Source organism: Sphaerodactylus townsendi, linkage group LG17 (genome assembly GCF_021028975.2).
Source record: "Sphaerodactylus townsendi isolate TG3544 linkage group LG17, MPM_Stown_v2.3, whole genome shotgun sequence".
Taxonomy (NCBI): Eukaryota; Metazoa; Chordata; class Lepidosauria; order Squamata; family Sphaerodactylidae; genus Sphaerodactylus; species Sphaerodactylus townsendi.
In genome coordinates, this window is record NC_059441.1 from 773,980 (window position 1) to 796,752 (window position 22,773).

At 48.8% G+C, this 22,773-nt stretch overlaps 1 protein-coding gene across 1 annotated transcript; it reads left to right on the forward strand.

Annotated features, from left to right (window-relative positions):
• The first annotated feature begins 1,009 nt into the window (after positions 1 to 1,009).
• On the forward strand, positions 1,010 to 22,224 carry OAZ2 (ornithine decarboxylase antizyme 2). The gene is given in 10 exon segments (XM_048482042.1): positions 1,010 to 1,038; positions 2,985 to 3,168; positions 6,410 to 6,485; positions 8,757 to 8,813; positions 9,129 to 9,150; positions 15,632 to 15,707; positions 15,709 to 15,789; positions 17,338 to 17,513; positions 19,681 to 19,766; positions 20,106 to 22,224. Coding segments are annotated over 10 exon segments (918 nt in total). The 3' UTR covers positions 20,237 to 22,224.
• Positions 22,225 to 22,773: the final 549 nt, after the last annotated feature.

Here is a 22,773-nt window from a genome sequence, read left to right on the forward strand (position 1 = left end):
GGTCGCCGCATCTCAAAAAGGATATTGAGGAGATAGAAAAAGTGCAGAGAAGGGCAACAAGGATGATTGAGGGACTGGAGCACCTTCCCTATGAGGAGAGGCTGCAGCGTTTGGGACTCTTTAGTTTGGAGAGGAGACGGCTGAGGGGGGATATGATTGAAGTCTATAAAATTATGCATGGAGTAGAAAATGTTGACAGAGAGAAATTTTCTCTCTCTTTCTCACAATACTAGAACCAGGGGGCATCCATTGAAAATGCTGGGGGAAAGAATGAGGACTAATAAAAGGAAACACTTCTTCACGCAACGTGTGATTGGTGTTTGGAATATGCTGCCACAGGAGGTGGTGATGGCCACTAACCTGGATAGCTTTAAAAGGGGCTTGGACAGATTTATGGAGGAGAAGTCGATTTATGGCTACCAATCTTGATCCTCTTTGATCTGAGATTGGAATGCCTTAACAGACCAGGTGCTCGGGAGCAACAGCCGCAGAAGGCCATTGCTCTCACATCCTGCATGTGAGCTCCCAAAGGCACCTGGTGGGCCACTGCGAGTAGCAGAGAGCTGGACTAGATGGACTCTGGTCTGAAAAGGATTCACAGTCCCATTTTGTGGCTTTGTTTCTTACATGTTCTTATCCCCTCCCGGCACGCTCCGATGCAGGATCAGAAGCCCCATATATTATTGCTGCTGCTGTGCTTTATGGTTATAGATTTGTAAATTGTTTTAAATTACCTTCGTTTTTATGTGTTAAATGTTGTTTTTAGCCTGCTGTGTTTAATGTTACTATGTATTGTTGTTGCAGGCCTGCTGTACGCCGCCCAGAGCCCTTCGGGGATGGGCGGTTTAAAATCTAATATATAAATAAATAAAATAAGATGAACTTTAATGTCATTGCGCACACACAACGAAAATACAAACAAACATCCCCCGATGCACGTTTCTGCAGTCCTCACACCCCATCTTCCACAATCCCAACCATCCCTACATAGCCGCATCAAGGGGACACCATGGAGTTCAGCATAGCCACAGCTCAGAGGTGCATCTCATACATGATTTACCTGTGGCCTTCCTTCCCCATGAAAGCATAAGAACATAAGAACTAGCCTGCTGGATCAGACCAGAGTCCATCTAGTCCAGCATTCTGCTACTCGCAGTGGCCCACCAGGTGCCTTTGGGAGCTCACATGCAGGATGTGAAAGCAATGGCCTTCTGCTGCTGCTGCTGCTCCCGAGCACCTGGTCTGCTCAGGCCTTTGCAATTTCAGATCAAGGAGGATCAAGATTGGGAGCCATAGATCGACTTCTCCTCCATAAATCTGTCCGAGCCCTTTTTAAAGCTATCCAGGTTAGTGGCCATCACCACCTCCTGTGGCAAAACATTTACATGATGTGGAGCTGCCCTTCTGGCCGGTTAAGTGCTCCTGCGCACCGATTTGCCCTCGCGTTGAAAGCGGAGCAGCTTTTCTTCCCATGCGAATCCTAAAAATAATGCCGACCACATTCCGGCTTCCCCTCTGACAATCAGCCAGAGGAGCAGTGCGCTGTGGGAAAGTCTGGCTTTGTTTTTCCTGAATCTTATAAATAGATTCCTTCCTCTAGCAGAAACGTTAAACGAGGAGGGAATGGGAAGGCCGATGGCAAGCTTCTTTTGAACTGGAACAACAGTTTGTTTTTTCGTTTCCTGCGGAGAATCATGCAGCCAAGAGGGCTGGCCCGTGGGCGAACAGTTGCAACGAGAAAAGGCGCCTGGCATTTTCTCCCAAAGACCCCCCCACGCTCACGCTAAACCGGCTTTTTGTTTGCTTGCACTTGAAACATACAGTTGGAAGGGTCCTATCCCCTGCTCAATGGAGGATCAGAGTATCCCAGACAAGGGTCTGTCCAGCCACTGCTTAAAGACTGCCAATCAGGAGCTCACCCCCTCCCTTGCACAACATTTACTGTAAAAATATTTCTCCTAATATCCAGTCGGAGCCTTTCTGCCTGTCAGTTAAACCCATTATTGCAAGCCTTATTCTCGGCTGCCAACAAAAACAGCTTCCTGCCCTCCTCTAAGTGACAGCCCTGAAAATACTTCAAGAGAAACAACCACGTCACCCCCCAAACTCTTCTCCAGACTGAACATTTCCAGTTTCCTCAGCCTTTCCTCATAGGGCTTCTCCAAGCCTGTGATGTATATAAACTATAAATTTATATAAGTTTATATGCACATAAGTGTTCTGTATTGCGTGTATATCAGTGTGTGTGTGTATACACGTGTGCGCATACTTGTGTATACACAATATATAAACTTATCTTTATATACATATAAGTATTCTATTACGTGTATATTAAGCATATATAAATTTATATATACTTACATAAGTATTGCATGTGTGTATTTGTGAATGTATATAATCTGTAAGTTTATATACATATTATTCTATACTATATGTATATTAACTATTCTCTCTCTGTGTATATATATATACACTCACACATATATATAACATGTATCTTAAGTATTCTCTCTCTCTCACTATATATATATGGCGCGTAGTGTGTGCGGATGTAATATATATACACGTTACATACATACACACACACATATATACATATACATATATACACACACACATATAAATCGTGTATACATATATATAATATATATACACACACGTTACATGCATACATACATATACATACACACACATATATACATACATATATATACATATACACACACATATATTTGTGTATACATATATATTATATATATGTACACGATACACACACACACACACACACACACACACACACATCTCGTGTATACATATATTACATCCGCGCACACTACGTGCCAACATCTTCCCGAGACTCCCACCGCGCAAGCGCACGGCGTCTGGCTCCTCGCGCCTGCGCAGTGCCCGCGGAGGGCGCGACCGGCTGCTTCTCCCGCCTCCCTCCTCCGCGTCTGCCTTTGTTTCGAGCGTCTGTTTCCCAGGCAGCCTGGCGGCGGAGGGGGCGTGACTATGCAGATGAGCCAGGGGGCGGGGCCTGCGCTTCGGTCCGTCAGTCGGAGCTGGGCGCTCGCGAAGGGAGGAGCTGCCGAGAGGCCCGGAACCGAGCGCCTCCCCCGACCCCCGTCCGTCCTGCCGAGCCCCGAGGATGATAAACACCCAGGACAGGTACTCAGGGAGGGGCGGCGGCGGCCCTCTTGCCCTGCGAGGAGGAGGGGGCCTTCTCCCCTCCGGATCGGGGCCGCTCCCCCCCCCGCCCCTCTGCAAAAGACCCGGATGATGCACAAAGACCGCGGGGGGGGGGGGGGGGTGTATGAGGAAGAGAGAAAGGAGAGGACAGAAATAAAATGGGGGAGGGGGTGTTAATGTTTGCAGACACCCAGCTTTGCATGACCGGGGGGGGGGAGCGTTTTGCACGCGCTTGTGCAAAAGTGGGGGTCGGAGGGGGCGTGCGTGCGCGCGCCCGGTGGCTAGTGCACGTCGACGCCTGCTTTGCTCTCAGTTGCTCCAGCCCTCAAATGGAGGCTGGGACTTCCCAGGAAAGGGGGGGCTCTTTCCCTCCCCCCTTAGTTTCCCCGCCCATGCACCCCCCTTTCCTTTCTGATCTCCCCCCCCCCCTTGATCCTGCTAGTCAGGAGAATCTGGTTGCTTTTTCTTGCACGCAGGTGGACTCTTGGCCTGTGTCTCTCTTGACCTGGCTTGGAGGTTCATTTGGGGAGGGGGAGAGCCAGGGGCAACTCTGGGGAAACACCCCCCCCCCTCCAAATCCATGGTGGTGCTGGCCTGCTTGGTAAACACACCCAGGCTTTGACGCTCAGATCTTCCCCACAGGTGGCCTCACAATGCCCACCTGGCCCTCTTGGCATGGCATATTTTGGAAAGCATTGCCAGGTTGGACAGCAGCCCTGAGGTCCCTTTGCCAGGGCCGCTTCTAAAATGTCTGCTTAGCTTTTTTCAGGCCACAGCCAGCTTTGGCCGGAATTGCCGAGACGGGTGCTGCTAGTCTGCAAAATCTTACACGAAACAAAACGCTGTTGGTCCTCCACAGCGGCTTCGACACCTGTTTTCTTTTGGGCGGGTGACTCTGAATCTGTAGTGGCACCACAAAATTCAAGGCCGGTAGTGCTTTAAAGACTGACACACACACACACACACCCCGCCCTCTAGTGCATAAGCGTCGTATCAGTTTGTCGGATACAAACAGAAATCAGTCTGCTCGGATCCTGTTTATTTTTGCTATCTCGAGAAGGCTTTTTCCCTGCACAAAATAGGGGGAGCGTTCACTCTGCTAGCTGTAGCCGTGCGGCGGAGTGGCCTCGTATCTGGAGCTCAGGGAGGGCCAGGCTTTCCTGGGCATCTTGGAGTGGGTGCGCGAGCTATTGTTGGTGCTCTACAGGAAAATAATTCGCGACGAGCATTTTATAAAGCTGGGTAGGGCAGATGATAACAGTTGCGTGCACGTAACTTCCTTATACCGAGTTCTAGAACGGTGAACCCCTTGGCTTGAAAGAAGCCTGCTTTTCTGGCTCACATGCCCACTTCTTGTGTGTTTCTGCCTCTGGGAAGTGGTCACAGAGAACGTTAACTGGACGGTTCGGGCTGCAATCCAGAGTATGCCCTTGGACCTCCGAAAACAAGACTGAGTAAATGTCGTTGACCTTTAAAATACTGCTGGAGTCCAATTCTGCTACTGTAGGTTAAGTCAGGCTACCCACCCAAAATAAACAGGTGCTTTTGGTGTGAATTTAAAAGAAATAAGGCTCCACTGTGATCCGGAGGGTGGGTTTACCCATAAGCGTTATGGAAACTGGGCTGGAATAATCGCAGCATCCCACCATTATGAAAAGTTGGCACCCCTTTGTCTATGGAGATCATTCTGAGAAATGGCTTCCTGTCAGCGGGGTCCTTTTTCAGAGGCGACCATTTCAACCCCTGTACAAGGTTTAATGAATTGACTGTCAGAATACAGACTGTCGCCTTTTGTGTTTCTCCCCTGCAATCCTTTGACGCGAGGTGGAAATCATAGATTATGGGACGATTTGGGTTTGGAGGCTATAATATTTTCGCCATTGGGATTTGGTGCTAGAGTCAGAAATTTCTGAAAGTTTTTTTTTTAATAAACTCAGGTTCTTGGGAATCGGATATTTTGGATAGACCGGTGGGGTTCAGATTCCTTAAATAGGTAAACATAAGCCATTTAACATTGCCCCCCCCCCCCCCCCAGGTTCCAGATTGGTGTTAATGATGGAGTTTCTTCTTGAAAGAAATGGGGGTTGCAGAACATCAGTTGTTTAAAAATGGGGCATTCTTCACTGCTCCAAACGAAAGAGGTTTCTACTCCTTTTTCCGGTCCACAGAGGGTGTTTTTTAAAGAAAGAATTTGCTTATCGTCGCAATAACCTGTAGGGAAACTTTGCCTGCGATCGACACACCCCAAACCATGTGGCTAATTGATTATCCTGGGCAGAGACCTGCATTTGTTTTGCAAAGAATACTAACCGAGGATCCTGTTTTCACCAACCACTTGTACGCCAAACTATCCCAAGCACAATTACTTGAAAAAGAAAAAGAGCTCTTTAGCTCTGCTAGATGTGAACTACCTTAGGGAAATCCATCCACCCCATTCAGTGCAAATGTTAACTAGATTAATAAAGCTAGTGTGTGGTTACCAGACTTGGATAGCTCAGACTAGCCTGATCTTGTCAGATATCAAAAGCTAAGCAGGGGTGGTCCTAGTGCTGTGGTGGCGAACGTTTGGCACTCCAGATGTTATGGACTACAATTCCCATCAGCCGTGGAAACCGTGTCTTGTCTTAAAAACTTTGTGATGGAAACCGTGTCTTGCCTTAAAAACTTTGCGTGGTCAGCTGTGACTTGAGGGCAAAAAAGATGGGGCCTGTTATTCTTGATTGGATTTCAATGAAGAGTTTGAAGAAGAGTTTGGATTTATATCCCCCCTTTCTCTCCTGCAGGAAACTCAAAGGGGCTGACAATCTCCTTGCCCTTCCCCCCTCACAACAAACACCCTGTGAGGTAGGTGGGGCTGAGAGAGCTCCGAGAAGCTGTGACTAGCCCAAGGTCACCCAGCTGGCGTGTGTGGGAGTGCACAGGCTAATCTGAATTCCCCAGATAAGCCTCCACAGCTCAGGTGGCAGAGCTGGGAATCAAACCCTGTTCCTCCAGATTAGATACACGCGCTCTTAACCTCCTACGCCACTGCTGCTCTCAATCTTGCACATCACCCTTTGCTTCCTCCATTTCGTGGCCCAGGGACGATTTGCTTGCTTGCTTCATACCTTCTATGTAAAACATCTGTCTACATCACTACATCCGAAGAAGTCAGCTGTAGCCCCCCAGCATTTATGCTTGTTACTTAAAGGTGGCACTAAACTCCCGTTTTCTGCCGCAGCCCCGCGTGGGACGCCTGTCTCAAATTATTTACTTGCTTCTGTCGGTGGAAGTCATTTTGCAGTTTAATTGCAGAGGTACGCCTTTTCTAGTGCTTTAGAACGAAGGGTTGGTGGTTGTGGGAAGTTACGTTAAGTCAAAACTGACTTATGGTGACTCTAAGGTTGGATTGCTTATTTATTTATTAGATGTGTTATACCACCCACCCCCCGAAGGGCTCCAGGCAGCGTGCAGAAGATAAAACCATTACAAAAATTACAAAACTAAATCACTGTGCTCTTGGCTGCTCAAAAAAACCGCTCAATCATCCACTGCAGAAATATGTTTAAAGTGCAATGCAATAAGACTATGTATGAAAGAAGCCTGATCATTCATGCACTTTAAACTCATCACACTGCACTTTAAACATGTTTCTGCACAGTCTACGCTTCAGTGGGGGGTTTTTTGAGCAACCCGGGGCACAGTGATCTAGCTTTCCATTCCAGTTTGTTCCCTGTGTCATGCTTGTAGTTTTGTGTCGACCCTGTAGGGTTTTCAAGGCCAGAGACAAACAGGTGGTTTGCCATTGTCTTCTTGTGCTTCCTTTGATAGTCGCCCCTCCAAGTACTAACTAGGCTGACCCTGCTTAGTTTCCAAGGCCCAAGGAGATTGAGTGATTGAGAAGCCTGCTAGTAAACAATGTACAGATCTGTTAAACACAAACACAGCTTTCAAACTTTAGCCTCAGCACTGTTGCTTTAAGAGCAGTGTTTTTTTTTTAAAAAACAAAAACAAAATAAATACAGTTCCTGTTTCCTCAAAACAAACACATTTTCGATTGGGAGCTGAATCATCTAAAGCTTATCCTGGGGATCTGTGCTTGCAAGTCATATTGTCACTTGAGCCGGCAAACGTTTAGAGCAGGGGTCTTCAAACCATGGCCCTCCAGATGTTCATGAACTACAATTCCCATCAGCCCCATGCCAGCATGGCCAAGTGGTAGGACTCATGGGAATTGTAGTCTATGAACATCTGGAGGGCCATAGTTTGAAGACCCCTGGTTTAGAGCATAGGTGTCAAACTCACGGCCCTCCAGATGTTATGGACTACAGTTCCCATCATTCCCCACCAGCATCATGCTGGCAGGGGATGATGGGAACTGTAGTCCGTAACATCTGGAGGGGCACGAGTTTGACACCTGTGGTTTAGAGGGATATTTGAAAAATCTTAGTGGATTGCAAAACAGGAAGGACTTTTGTTTACTGCTGTTCCCGGGGAAGGTTTTCTGAGGTTGCTTCCAAGACATAATGTGTGTTGAGTTTTCAAACAACAATAAAAAACCAAACAAACACAGCAGCTTAATATTATTGTCTGCGTACCGCTGGCTGGAACCCCTGTGACTGACTGCTAAACTTAAATATGGGTGTACGCAAGACACTCATCTGGATCTGTTTTCTAAAATCCACTCAAGGCCTTTGGTGTTACATAAACAGTGAGGTAATTCCATCCATCTAGACGTCTAGAAATCAGGTCAGCAAGGGGGGGGGGGGCGGGGCGCGGGCAGGGCCCAGTGATCCTCTTAACATTCACTACAGCGTATGAACACGCTGTCTTGCATACGTCACTCTTGAAAGCATCGCGGCCTACTAATTTTAGACCTTTTTAACGTTGTGGTTGGTGTGAAATCATCAGGTGCACTGCAGGCAAAGTTTTATTGCAATCTAAAAAAATGCCTTCTACTTAGTTGCGTAACTTACCTTTTGAGAGCTCAGTTAAAAAGCCAGCTTTTTCGCAAAATCAGACATGGTTTCTCTGCGACCTCTTGTACTTTTGGGATACATGTGTATTTGTGTGTAGGCATGCATCTGCACAAACATTTGCAGACTACCACAGGGTTACCCCCAGCTCTCAGAACATCTAACCTTACAGCTGAGAGTATTACACACTTTTGAGATTGGGGTTCCTTTTTGTTCTGCCTAGATAATTTCAGGTTCCTTCGACTCATCCCTGCAGCTGTTCTTGAGGAGACCACAGGAAAGGCAGACTGAGCCCGTTTTAAAATAAAATAACACTTTGCGCTGAACAGCATGCCAGTATCCTTCCTGCAGCCTTGATCCTTTGCAGTTGCAATAAAAAGAAGAAGCAAAAACCAGATATCTAGGAGAGCCTCCGTTGCATTTCAGTTGCGCTATCAATTTATCAGTGGCTGTTGCACTAATGAAACCCCCTGTTTGAACACTGCTCGAGCGCCCAAGTAGAACTCTTTGAATGTCACCGTTTTTTGAGACACAACATTGGCTATTCTCCCCAGCTGCTTTTTAATCTTAGCAAAGCGTTCAGAAATCTCTGTACTTGCTCTGTTCTCGTAGTGATCATTAGTGTCACAGTAGAAGCAGAAGTTCTGACTGAGGCAGTGAGAACTGCGGGTGGGTGGGTCCCTTGGGCTACGGAGATCAGCCAAGCTGAGTTTTTCCTGTTGGCATCCTTAAGCAGAAGTTGGGCTGGGAGGATGTTCAACCGTGAAGTGCTAGGCCACAACTGAAGGTTTATCTAGGAAGCTGAGAAGTCCTGCCCCTTCCTGTCACCAGAGTTGGGGTCTGGATCCTGCAAAGATCTATCTAGGGAACATGATGCTCTCCACCCTCATGGGACTAATATGCATGCCACCTTGAATTGACCAGGTGTGCACTCCTTCACTTGGTCTGGGCCCCAGCTCTGCCGTTTGTGGTTCTGGGGTTTAGGGGAAACAGTGAGGGGGGAGAGGTATGTGAGTCCACTCAAGTGGTTCCTGGTCCACATAAGATAAGATAAACTTTAATGTCACTGTGCACGCACAACGAAAATACAAACATCCCCCGAGGCACATTTCTGCAGTCCTCACACCCCATCTTCCACAATCCCCCTTCCAACCATCCCTACACAACCACGTCCGCACGACACCATGGAGTTCAGCATAGCTACAGCTCTAGAATAGAAGCTGTCTCTGAGCCTAGATGTCCTTGTTTTAATGATCCTATATCGTCTGCCAGATGGTACTATTTCAAAAAAAGAGTAGGCAGAGTGAGACGGGTCTTTCAGAATATTCCGAACTTTCGTTAAGCAGCGGGAATTATAGAGTTCTTCCAAAGAGGGGAGAGGGCAGCCAATAATTCTCTGGGCAGCAGTAATCACCCTATGGAGCGCCTTCCTATCTGCCACTGTGCAACTGGCAAACCATGCACAGATGCAGTATGTCAGGACACTCTCTATGGCACAGCGGTAGAAGATCACCAGCAGTTGCTGTTTTCTTAAAAATCTCAGATAATACAAGCCTCAGATAATACATGTTCCCCTGGCTGTCAATCTCGACACTAGCAATGAAGCTCCCTTGAAATCTGTACTTAATTTTTCTTTTCTTAAGGACTCCTTTGTCCATGCGAAGTACAGTTTCCCCTGGATGCTCCAACTTGCTAGTCCCCAGTTAATATGATATGAACAATCTTTGGGCCAGGCTTTTAATTCACCAGTCCTTACTGACCCAGTTATCCAAACTTTGCTTGCGACTAGGAGCTTTGGGATTGTTCCCTCTTGCTTTCTGGTAGGAAAGACTTTCATTAGCAAAGCAACATTCAGGCCCCCCCAAGTTGGGCCACTGTATCAGACAAGTTGATTGCCATTTGGGTTAAATCCACCCAGCCATTTAGCCAAGCGTAGTGTGGCCTGATTTTTGCTCTCATCCAATTATTTTAGGGTGTTGGTTTTTATTTTTAATGATTTGAATAATTGTCTAGCGATCATTCTTTGAGATTTTTCTCATTCCCTTATCCATGCAAGAGATAATGGAGGTGGATTAGCATGGGCTGCTCTCATTCAGTAGAGCACAGTGCAATATAATATTTGGTCGTTGACTGTAGTGGTTAAGAGCAGGTGGAGGAACCGGGTTTGATTCCCCGCTCTGAGCTGTGGAGGCTTATCTGGGGAATTCAGATTAGCCTATGCACTCCCACACACGCCAGCCGGGTGACCTTGGGCTAGTCACAGCTTTTCGGAGCTCTCAGCCCCACCTATTTCCCAGGGTGTTTGCTGTAAGGGGGGAAGGAAGGGCAAGGAGATTGTAAGCCCCTTTGAGTCTCCTACAGGAGAGAAAGGGGGGGGGGATATAAATCCAAACTCCTCCTCTTCCTCCTTCTTCACCGTGTAGTATAAGTCTCAAGAGACATTCCTTCCAGGGAGTTGAAGATGGACTGGGGAAACTAGTTGCTTCTTGTGATGTACACATGTTTCCACTGTATTGCTGTCATCTCTGGTCAAAGTGCAGATGATTATTGTGGTTGTTGTTGTTGTTGTTGTAGATTTCACAGCTGCCAGATCTTTAGCTGGTTGTTGGCCTTTCATTACAATTCGAGCCTCACCCAAAGGCTTAGGAAGTTGTAATGCATCGGTGTAGTATTTGTGCGGATCCCAGCAGGGCCTCCCTTCTGAATTTGACAGATGTTAATTTTGTCAATTCAAAGATGTTTCAAGTGCTGCCCTAGTGTTTTCGGAACGGCGCATTATTATTATTATTATTTTGGGGGGGATGCGAAGCTTGTAACCGGAAATTAAAGTAAGACAGAGGAAATCTACATGCAAATCATACGGATAGTGCTTTACATTGGCCAGCTTGCTCAGACATTGCAGGATTTTGGGGGAGGGGGGGGGGAGAAGTCTGCCGTGAGCATGGCACAACTCCCAAAGAAATTATCTTCCATCACTGTCCTTTGAGTGAGGTAGTTGTAGTGGTGTGAATGTAATATTGGTTAGCTGTGTTGGGCAGAAAAAAGTTTTAGTCCAGTGGCACCGGAGGAGGAGGTGGAGTTTGGATTTATACCCCACCTTTCTCTCCTGTAAGGAGACTCAAGGTGGCTGACAAGCTCCTTTCCCTTCCTCTCCCCACAACAGACGCCTTGTGAGGTGGGTGGGGATGAGAGAGTTTTGAGAGAACTGTGACTAGCCCAGGGTCACCCAGCAGGAATGTAGGAGTGAGGAAACACATCAGGTTCAAACCGAACCAAGTTTAATCCTTGGGATAAGTTTTCATGTGCGTGCAGGCTTCTTTAGATATCTGAAGAAGCGTGCGTGCGCACGAAAGCTTGTATCAAGAATAAAACTTCGTTGGTCCTAAGCGCACTCCCACACACGTCAGCTGGGTGACCTTGGGCTAGTCACAGCTTCTCGGAGCTCTCTCAGCCCCACCTACCTCACAGGGTATTTGTTGTGAGGGGGAAAGGGCAAGGAGATTGTAAGCCCCTTTGAGTCTCCTGCAGGAGAGAAAGGGGGGATATAAATCCAAACTCCTCCTCCTCCTCCTCCTCCTCCTCCTCCTCCTTCTTCTTCTTCTGCTGCCACTGGACTCGGATATTAGGATGACAGAAAACTACCTTTGAATCTGCACTCTGCCACCTAAGCTTGCTGGGTGATCTTGGGCCCATGTGGTAGAACTGTTATGATAAAATGGAAGAGAGTGATATATGCCCATCTGGGACTTCATTAGGGAGAGAGGTACAGTACAAATAAAACAAGGAAATAAAACAGCTAGATTTGAGTCTGTTGGCACCTTAGAGACCGAGGAGACCTTGTTAGTTTCTGAAGTTCCATGAAACTCAAATCTAGATTTTGTACTGCAGACCAGCCTCTGAAACAACATAAATAAAGACTCCCTTGAATTCACAAAGCCCCCAGAGTTGCAAAGCGATTTGTTCCTGCATTTTTGCAAAGATGAATGTGCCACAGAGGTGGCAGGAAGCAGAGGCAGGCGAGATATAGATTGCTGGCTGAACCCCACTTCCACAGAAGTTCACAACGTTCCTGTGAGGGTGGCGTGCGGCTCCTCTTCACCGAGCATGCCCAGAACTGTGAATTCTGCAGTTGCGGCTAGAGATGCAGAATGTATTGTACTGTGCACAGAGTGCCGTCTCCTTGCGAGTTTTAGCTTCCGTGCTTTTGAAGTGTGTGTAACGTGCTGGAAGGGGGTGGGGGGAGGTTTCATTGCTATTCATAGCACACACCCCCCCCCCAATGATTACCTGAAACGGACCAGGTCCTACAAAACAAGCAAAGGCGCACGATGTACACCAGTTGCAGAATCTGGTGTTTCTCGATGCAGAATTGAGATGAGGGGCCATCTATATGCATACCTGTCTAAACATCCAATATCCTGATATAATTTAGTCACAGAGGGGACTCCTCTGCCCCTCTGAAGCTCTTTGTGGGGCTCGCTGCCGCCAGAATGAACTGCTTTCCCTGGGGGGGAAATCCTGATTTTCAGCGCCACACTTGATTATTCAAACATCCTCCAGCAATGATAATGCTGCATTGTTGGTCGGAGAAAACAAAACACATCTGCCAGCCGTATTTGGGGAGGCCAAAGAGGGACGGCAGGGAAGGCCGTGCCAAGCGTTTCGCCACGCCTGTCTCCTCCACCCAGCGGAGCGGCAGAGCCCTGCGTCTTTAGTTCACTGTTCCAGTGAATACGGTTGACGCAGGCCGGCCAGCTTCATGAACGAGCCACAGTGCCAGGCATCCTTCAGTACAGCTGCTTTGGACTGGCCCACGCAGGCACATTAACTTCAGTTAGAGGCGCCTGCCAATTTCAACCCGGCCATTCGGCTTTCTCAGTGAGCCCCGGTTTGGGCACGTGCAGTCATTCGACTTTGCACAATATCGCTGATGGTTGCCGTTCAGGGACGCATGGGCTGCGGAGCTGGAAGCTAGTGCCGTTTAGCAGGCCGAGGCTCCTTTTGTCCAGCTGGAACATGTTGACTCGGAGTCTTTGTGGCTGCCTTTAACACAGATGTGTTGGGAATTGGTTTGGCGGTTCTCTGGCAGAAATTAACCTTGCTGTAGCACGGAACCCCATTCCTGTTGGGGAAGCCCGATATATTTGAGGTTTAGGCTCCAGATGTGACATGTGGAACCAACAGTCTCGGGACACGTGAAAGCCTGTCTGATTTTGTTGCGGCTTATGTTTTTGTGAGCTGCTTGCCCACCTCCTCTGCTGCGTGAAGTGTTTTCTTCTTTCAATACTGACAAGCTGGAATGGGTCCAGAGGAGGGCCACCAAAATGGTCAAAGGTCTGGAATCCATGCCCTGCGAGGAGAGACTTGGGGAGCTGGGGATGTTTCGTTTGGTGAAGAGAAGGTTAAGGCATGATAGCCCTGTTTAGATATTTGAAGATGTCATGTCGGTGAGGGAGCAAGCTTGTTTTCTGCTGCTCTAGAGACTAGGACCGGGAGTCATGGGTTCAAGGTGAAGGAAAAGAGATTCCACCTAAACAGGAAGAACTTTCTGACAAGTTAGGGCTCACTACCTTGGAGTGTGGTGGAGTCTCCATCTTTGGAGGTTTTTAAACAGAGGCTGGATGGCCATCTGTCAGGAGTGCTTTGATTGTGTGTTCCTGCATTGCAGGGGGTTGGACTTGACGGCCCTTGGGGTCTCTCCCAACTCTATGATTCAGCTAATACTGTGTTAGTTGCTGCGGTATTCCTTTCCCGGAAACTTTGACCTGGTGAATTGCATCTTAACTTAAACCTTTGACGTTTTTCCAATAGACTTGTCACAGTGTGGGGTAACGGGTGTAGTCTGTCTCAGAAAAAGATGTTAGTAGGGCTGTATATTCCTCCGCCATAGAACTCAGCTAGCTGGACTGCCTTTGTTGTAGAATGCTCTGCCTGGGTCCAAGGGCGTGTGTTAGACATACGGTAGTCGTTCAATGAACTATAAATGCTCTTGTATCAAAGGACCATGTTCAGTAACGCACAAAATGCATATCTTTGAACTTGCAGATTAGACATGGATGGGACTGGGGAAGAAATTCTGTTTATAATTACAGGGACTTTCACCGTGCACAAATGCCAAGAAGCCAGCTGCTGATCGCGTTAGTGACGGCAGCAGGGTCGTCGGACGCAAGGAGAAGAATAGGAAGATCTGTAGAAGGGTGGAGAGATAAAAAAAATATATTCCACAAAGAACCCAGTGTGTTTTAGGACCAAAGTAGCATGTCTTTGGAGGAGTGTTTTGTGCATTTCTCCGTCATGGACTGTGTGCTTGTAAATATATAAAATTGTCACAGTTAAGGGCACCTTTGGCCAGAAATGCATTAAATTATCTGTTGGATACATCTGTCTCTGTTCACAACTGTGGCCTCTCTCGGGCTGCATTATCTGCCTTGGGAGCTTCCCTTTTGTGGGGCAAGGGAGCCGCGTGGCGTAGTGGTTAAGTGCTTGCACTGCCACTCACACGGTCAGGAGTTCGAGCCCCCTGTGGGTCAGATATCCTGGCAGCTGGCTTATGGTCAACTCAGCCAGCCAGCCATTTCTTGGTCGGTAAATGAGTACCTAGCGTCAGTGGTGGCGAACCTTTGGCACTCCAGACGTTATGGACTACAATTCCCATCAGCCCCTGCCAGCAGGGCCAATTGGCCATTCTGGCAGGGGCTGATGGGAATTGTAGTCCATAACATCTGGAGTGCCAAAGGTTCGCCACCACAGACCTAGCTCATAGCTAGGGAGTAAAGAATAGCCGGAGAAAGCAATGGCAAACTACCCCACAAAAACGGCTTGCCTATAAAATCACTGCTTGCTTTGGCACCCCAGGGTGAAGAGGAAACTATACCTTTATCATAAGCCGGGCCAAAATTGCTGTCTCCTATAAAGTAAGAAGAGAGGCAAACGGTGCGTCTCAATTGTGGGAGAGCTACAAGCTGGCTTTCCACCACTTCACCGAAACCCTGCAAGCAAGCCCCGGCATGCGTCTCTCCGTTTGCTCTCGTTCTTCTCTCTCCGTGGGGGCTGGAATGGGCCCACGCAGAGACACACACAGGCTCCCTCAAGGGTTGCAGCCTCCCCGCGCAGACATTAAAACAATCTACTCCCAGTGCTTTGAGGAACCTCTGCCACCCTCGTCGCTCCGTCTGAAAACACGAAACCCAACCCTGCCCCTTCAAGAATCTGTCGCTCTATTTCTAGATGTTTATTGAAAAAGCGTGCTCATGAGCTTGGTCGCCCGGGCCTCTTGCCAGCAGAGGAGTTTGCTACGCCCCCAGCCTTCTCCACTGCACTCTCTTCTCTCCCTGGCTTTTGTTGGCTTGTGTCTGAGGACTTCCTGCTCAGAATGGATCGTACGCAGGCGACGCTAGAAGACTAGCTAGTGCAGAGACTCAGCCGGGACAACCAGCAGGGCTCCCACGTCTAACCACGTGCCTTTTTTCTCTCTCTTCTCCTTGCAGTAGTATTTTGCCTTTGAGTAACTGCCCTCAAGTCCAGTGCTGCAGGCACATTGTCCCAGGGCCTCTGTGGTGCTCCTGATGCCCCTCACCCACTGTCGAAGATCCCCGGTGGGCGAGGGGTTGGCAGGGATCCTTCTCCCTCAGCTTTGATATATAAGGTGAGCCTCGTTTGGTTTCTCTTAACAAGCGGTTGCAGAGGTGGGGGGAGGCTGGATGCGAACAGCAGCTTCGGTCTTCGGAGCAGGGCCTTCTGCGGGGCCAACCTGCAAACGGACGAAAGCGACAACTTCCGGCATACGGTGGTTGCAAAAATAAAAGAGCCGATGTGCACCTGGAAGGCCCAGAATTTCTACTCTGCATAAAATCCTTGGATTGTTTCCCAGCAAACACACGGACTTTGTAGCGTATAGCTCAGGGGTCTGCAACCTGCGGCTCAGTGGCGTAGTGGCTAAGAGCAGGTGCACTCTGATCTGGAGGAACCGGGTTTGATTCCCAGCTCTGCCGCTTGAGTTGTGGAGGCTTATCTGGGGAATTCAGATTAGCCTGGGCACTCCCACACCCGCCAGCTGGGTGACCTTGGGCTAGTCACAGCTCTACAGAGCTCTCTCAGCCCCACCCACCTCACAGGGTGTTTGTTGTGAGGGGGGAAGGGAAAAGAGATTGTAAGCCCCTTTGAGTCTCCTACAGGAGAGAAAGGGGGGATATAAATCCAAACTCTTCTTCTTCTTCTCTCCAGATGTTCATAAACTACAATTCCCATCAGCCCCTGCCACTGTGGCAGGGGCTGATGGGAATTGTAGTCCATGAACACCTGGAGTGCCGCAGGTTGCAGACCCCTGGTATGGCTGGATCCTGCTATTGACTAATTTTTAGTGTGGCGGTGTTGGGCACCTTTGGAAATAAGGGATTCCAGGAACCCTTTTCAGGACCCTGGAGTGTTTATGGTGCTTGCTTTTATTAGGCGGCACCTCTCTTCAAAATAACAGGGAAACGGCTCTCTGCTGCAAGTCGGTTGACGCTGGCTCGGAGCGCACATAACAACAACGCTCCCATTCTCCCACCCTGGGTTGCTCTCAGCAATCACCTGACCGCTCTGCTCCCCTGGGCTCTGAGTTTCCATAACACTTTTTACAAGCACTGTCTTGGCTGTTAGAACAAACAATTGTCTTGCAGCCAGAAAGGAGGGATAAATAGGCCTTTCTCGCGCCAAAAATGGCGGGCAGCCCAATTTCTCTCTGGAACCGGCAAACTCTTGTGTTGGTGCGGGTGCCCAACTCGTGGCGGGCACGTGCTTTAACCCTAGCAGCTGGGTGTGGCGCAGCTCCGTGACGCCCGACCTGGAAGCCGCTGCCACCATCCAGCCCTGCCATCACAAAAAACGTGGCTGGGGGGGTGGGGCCAACCTTAGTTGGCCAGGGCAGCGCAGGAATAGTGCTGTCCCGGCCCTCCAGCCTACTCTAGATCGGGCTGTTAAACTAACTTGGCCTGTAACCAAGAGAACTTTTCAGTTGAACAGGAGCATTGTTGGTTCTCAGCGGTTCTAAACAGCAAGCGGGATTAACATTTTAATAAATATAAGCAATGGTGGTAGCTAGCCTTGTAAATGAAGCGAATGGAAAAATGCTAATCGTAGCAACTCCTCCTGTGATTGAACACACCGTGTTTTTTTTCTTTTGTTTTTTTTTTTGGTTCTGTAAAACCCGAAGGATGAGAAGCTCACTGTTAACCAAGATCTTCCAGTGCATGATGGGAAACCACACATTGTCCACTTCCAGTACAAAGTGACGGAAGTCAAGATCTCTTCCTGGGATGCAGTGCTGTCCGATCAGAGTCTTTTTGTGGAAATCCCTGATGGTTTATTAGCGGACGGGAGCAAAGAAGGGTAAGCGTCTGAACTCGGCTGCGAAACAAGCGAAAGCGCGGAGAAGTAGCTGTGATGGAAATTAGTTGGGATAAACCAGCCATTCTCAACCAGGGTTCCCTGGTACCCTGGGGTGCCGTGAGCATGTCCCAGGGGTACCGTGGCAACACTACCGCCCCCCCTCCCCCATTTTGTGGTGTCTCCCACCGGAGCCAGCAAGGACATGGAGCTGGCCCATGGGGCAGGGCCTGCCACAAGGTCAGCAGCCACCACCACCCCCAGTGCTTCCCTTCACCCTGGGAGGGGAAGGTGGGGGGTGTGGCAAGCAGGGGCAATGGGAGGGGAAGGTGGAGGGTGGCGGCAGGGGTACCGTGAGATATGAAGAGTGAGGTCAAGGGTACCCTGACCTCAAAAAGGTTGGGAAACACTGGGATCAATGGAGGGAGTTTTCTGCATGATTGGCGGGCAGCGGCTGCACGACGGGAGCAAAGTGCAGAAAAATTGATTGAGAGAAGTCCTGATCTTTTTAGGCTGGGTTAGGCCAGTATGTGACCACTTAAAATGTCCTGGTTTCCAAGCCAACAACCTGCCTCCCCCAGTCCTTCAAGTCTCATCTTTGGATCCACCTCCGGTGTTTGCCACGGGTCTTCTGTCTCCGTTTTCCAATAGAGAATCACGTGTGCATTCCCTCAGTTCTTCACCTCACCTGTCTCTTCCTTGTGACAGATTTTTGGGCATTAGCACTTCCACCCTAAGCACCGGTTAAGTACAATTGCATAACTGGTTATTTTTAGCTGTCTAAAAGATGCGCGGCGGAGGTTCTAATTAAAATGGATCACAAGCATATTAGCCGAGGCCCGAGCTAATTTTCGCCTGCCGTGGTTCTCCAGTCGCACGGGGCGTCGTTTCGTCGGGTCTTGATTAAAAACAGTTTTGACTGGCTTGCCGAGAGACCCTTGTTCAGACGGAGCGGTGGGGCTGTTTGAGGACACAGTTCAAAAACAGGGAAAAGTTGATGCAGAGCAGACGGACTTGGGGTGTCTGTATACCTCATGCCCTGTCTTTGGGATGGGTGGCATTTGTCTGCATTCACCCCATCTCTTTGTCTTTCTCCCTCATTAGAAACGTTAGCTTAAATGGGAGAGACCAACACAAACCAGATATGCTTCCATTCTTGTTTAGAGAACTTGGGGCCCAGAAACTTTGTTCCCAAAATTGTCAATCCTGTAGCAAGGGGGTATGTTTCTTGATCGACTTGGGGACCAAAACCTCATTGTGGGACTGGCGTTTTTAATCCTGGCTCTCAATATTCTGCCGTCTTCCTTTATGCAACCTGGCCAGGATTTTATACTTGTTGCCACTACAAAAGTAATAGGGGCCGTTTTAGATTTGCCCCTAGCATCGCCACCATCCTCTTTGAAAGGATGACATGTCGAAGAGGGAGCAAGCTTGTTTTCTGCTGCCTCAGAGACCAGGACACGGAGTAATGGATTCAAGGGGCAGGAAAAGAGATCCCACCAAAACATTAGAGAGAACTTTCTGACCGTCAGGGCTGTTCGACAGTGGAATTCACTGCCTCCGAGAGTGGTGGAATCTCCTTCTTTGGAGGTTTTTAAACAGAGGCTGGATGAACATATGTTCGGAGTGCTTTAATTGTCTGTTCCTGCATGGCAGGGGGTTGGACTTGATGGCCCTTGGGGTCTCTTCCAACTCTATGGTTCTTTGCACGCACACTACTTCACCTTATCAGTTGCAAGAGACAGAAACTGACCCTGGCCCAACGCATTCCTTGAGGGTGTATCTCAGTGGAAGAGCTGCTAGTTTACATGCGGAAGGGCTTGCCATCTTCCAGTCATGCAGGGGTCTGCAACCTGCGGCTCTCCGACCTGTTGGCCAATTGGCCATGCTGGCAGGGGCTGATGGGATTTGTAGTCCATGAACATCTGGAGAGCCGCAGGTTGCAGACCCCTGTTCTAGTGGAATGGATCTTAGGAACTTGGTGATGTGACAGACCTCTGCTTGAGACCTTGGAGTGCAGCTGCCAGCCTGTGTAGACAATACCGAGCTCCATAGACCAAGGGCTAATTCAGTAGAGGGCAGCTTCGTGTGACCTGTGCACTAAGCTTGACTGTGCCCGCAAAAGGCGGCCGCCGTCTGATACCCTCTTTTTCCTCCCCCCTCCTGGCAGATTATTAGCACTGTTGGAGTTTGCTGAAGAGAAAATGAAAGCAAGTTATGTCTTCATTTGCTTCCGCAAAAGCAGAGAAGACAGAGGTGAGTGCCTCTTCCTTTATTCCACCCAAGGAGAACCAGGCTGCGCTTTCAGCTCCCCCACCTGATGAGCTGTGGAGCCGAGTTTGAGAATTTGGGATTCTTGCTTTTTTTTTTTTCCTGGGGAAAGGGGGCTGGTGTAGTTTCGGCTTAGTTGCTCGCCGCCTCCCCTCTATGTAAGATGAATGAGATAAACAGAATGTTCAGCTCTGGGGACTAGACAACTTGCACGTTTCTGGAATATTATTCAGTTGGCCTTGGCTTGTAGCTGGACTCATGGATTTTGCACTGGAGGGTGTTCAAATACTCGTCCTTCCTGATGCCGGCGTTTTGTCTTTACAGCTCCATTACTGAAAACGTTCAGTTTTTTGGGCTTTGAGAGTGTGAGGCCCGGGCACCCTTGTGTCCCGCCGCGACCAGATGTGTTGTTCATGGTCTACCCCCTGGATCAGGTCTCTTCCGACGACGACTAGACCCCGTGCAGCACTTCAGAGGGACCTGAACATGCTTCGGAGGAGAGCAGGGGCTCAGACCCCTTTTCTGAGGAAAGCAAAAACAAAACTCTCCTGGACTGAAACTGTATTTCTTATTGTTAGAGTGACCTGTATATCTCCCGAGTTGACTTTTCCATTGAAATGTGTTACCTAGCGAATAATATAAAGTCTGCACATTGTAACCGCACAATCGTAAATGGAAGGTAAATGGAGCCCTTTCGTGACAGCTCCGTGGTCCGCCGGCTGGCTTCGTGGAGACCCCCCCCCGGTCCAACCGGGCTGTGAGGAGGGAGCTCGCCGGCGAAGAAGGGGGGACAGACAGGCTTTGTGGATTGTTAAAATTAGTGCTGGGCTTTTCTGTTCGTTTTGGCTCTCGTTTTACATGTATCTTTCTTTCAGCGTTCCCCTCACTCTCAAGCAGGGGACGGGATGCTTTGGAGTGTTAGAGGCGCGAAGAATGTGAGCCCTGTTTAGTCAATCGGCGACGGCAGCATCAGGGTAACCGAGGGGGGGGGGGGGGGGCTTGGGTTCTCGACAGCTTTGTGCTCTGCTAGCCTTACAGTAAGTAACTATTAACTCTGCGTTAGTGCAGCTTTCAATAAAAAAAAAGGGGCATTCAAACAAAGCCGGGAAGCCGGGCCTGCTTTTTAAGCGGACGTGGAACATGGCCTCGTAGCACACAGGCATCATCCTCAGAGGTGACCACAGGAGAGTTGCCGTCTGCTGTGAGACAGGGCTGGAGTGTGGAGTTATTTCTTTTGGAGGGGGAGGGGAAGAGTTTGTATTTATACTCAGTGATTTGTCTCTACTGTAAGAGATCTCGAAAGCAGCTTACAATCGCTCCCCCTTCTGCCTCTCCACAACAGACGCCTTGAGAGGTAGGTGGGGCTGAGAGAGTTCCCAAGAGCATGTTCTGTCCTCAGTGTGGCCGTTTTGGTCTGCAAGAACAGAAGTGCACGGCGCGTGTACAATACAGCGACAAAAACCTTTTAATGACCTTGAATGATGGGGACCAGACGCCATTTGCAATTTCTTCCGCTGATGTGGTCATTTCTTGTACTAGATCTAGGGTGCGGCTGGTACGAAAAGCAAAGAGGATCCGATCTATTCCTGAGAGGAAACTGCGCTGCGAAACAGGCTCTGTCTTGAGCCAATCGCGTGACCTCATGCAAAGTAACGTTCACACGTATTATGTGCACTGGATTGAGCTGGCGGGGCAGGCAGGAGGGCTAAACTTATTTCACTGCTTTTACAGAAGTGGTGACTGGTATGCGGCTTCGTGCCAGAGGGACTTTTTTTTAGGCCGGCAACAGCCGCTGCGCTGTCAGAGAGTATCAAAACTATAGGAATAGTCTGAAATTGCTCTAGAAGGCTGTTCTTGGATCTGCTAAGGAGCTGTGAGAAGACTGTTGTTCGCCTGCCGAAGTGTGAGAGAGGTTTTCTTCGAGCCACAGCAGGGCAGACGACCGTTCGCCATGGTGGTTTCCCATCGGGTGAACTGTTCCGAAGCACCTCGGTTTCACTTCCTGACATTCACGGTGTTATTCCTCCCATTTCCTTTTTCTGTGTCATGGCGTGTGTGGCCCCCCCCCCCCTTTCAACAACATATTCCTGGCGTTTTTGTTACTCCCTTGAGTTCCGATGGCTCTTTTGTATTTGGCTTTAGGTATTTACGTGAGTGACGCTTCTGTAAGTGGCGATTCTTCGCTGACTGTACCTTTGAACTGCATTTATCTAGCTTGTCACCGGAGCGTCCTTCCGAAGACTCATCGTTAATCTTGCAGCTTCAAAATGTCTCGGTCCTCATCTCTGGTTGTCAGCCATTCAAGGGATGCTTTGTCTGACTATGTACGGAGGATTTCCTGTCATTTCATGCTGTAGTTCACCCCTCTTCCCCACCCTCTCCAGCTGGATAATTCCCCATCCTTTGACTACTGTATAAGCAGTAAACGTTAGTCTTACTACAATTCAGATTTCCAACTTTATGAAATTTGAAGTGCCTTTACTGTCTTCTGCCCTCTGGCTTCCTGCTGAAAGTGGACACGGGACCACGTGGGTTGGGGGAACAGCCAATCTGGCCAATCCACTACAGATCACGTGGGATCAGCTTGCAGCAGCCATTACAAGTACCAGGGATTCCCTCCCTGACGTCTCTTGCCTGTTACCTCCTCTTAAATATCTCATGGCACCAATCAAGAAACAGCCCATATTTTAGCTTGCTACAAAACAAACTTATCTGTCTCCAAATGTAAACACGCAACTGACTTTTCTTCTACTGGTGATTTTGCAGATTGCATCATTAGCAGCTGCGCAAGCAATTTTCCCTATTTTTTCCCCCTAATCCTGTACTGGTGCTGTTGTTTTATGAGGATCAGTCACCAACTATAGCTGGTTCCCTACTTCCCTCTCGATAGGAAAACGCTGAGGAGGGGGGAATTAAAAAATCTTCAACTTGTGCGCTTTATGGCACACACATGTTGGAATGCTTAAAACTTGTGTGTGTGACTGCACAGGTC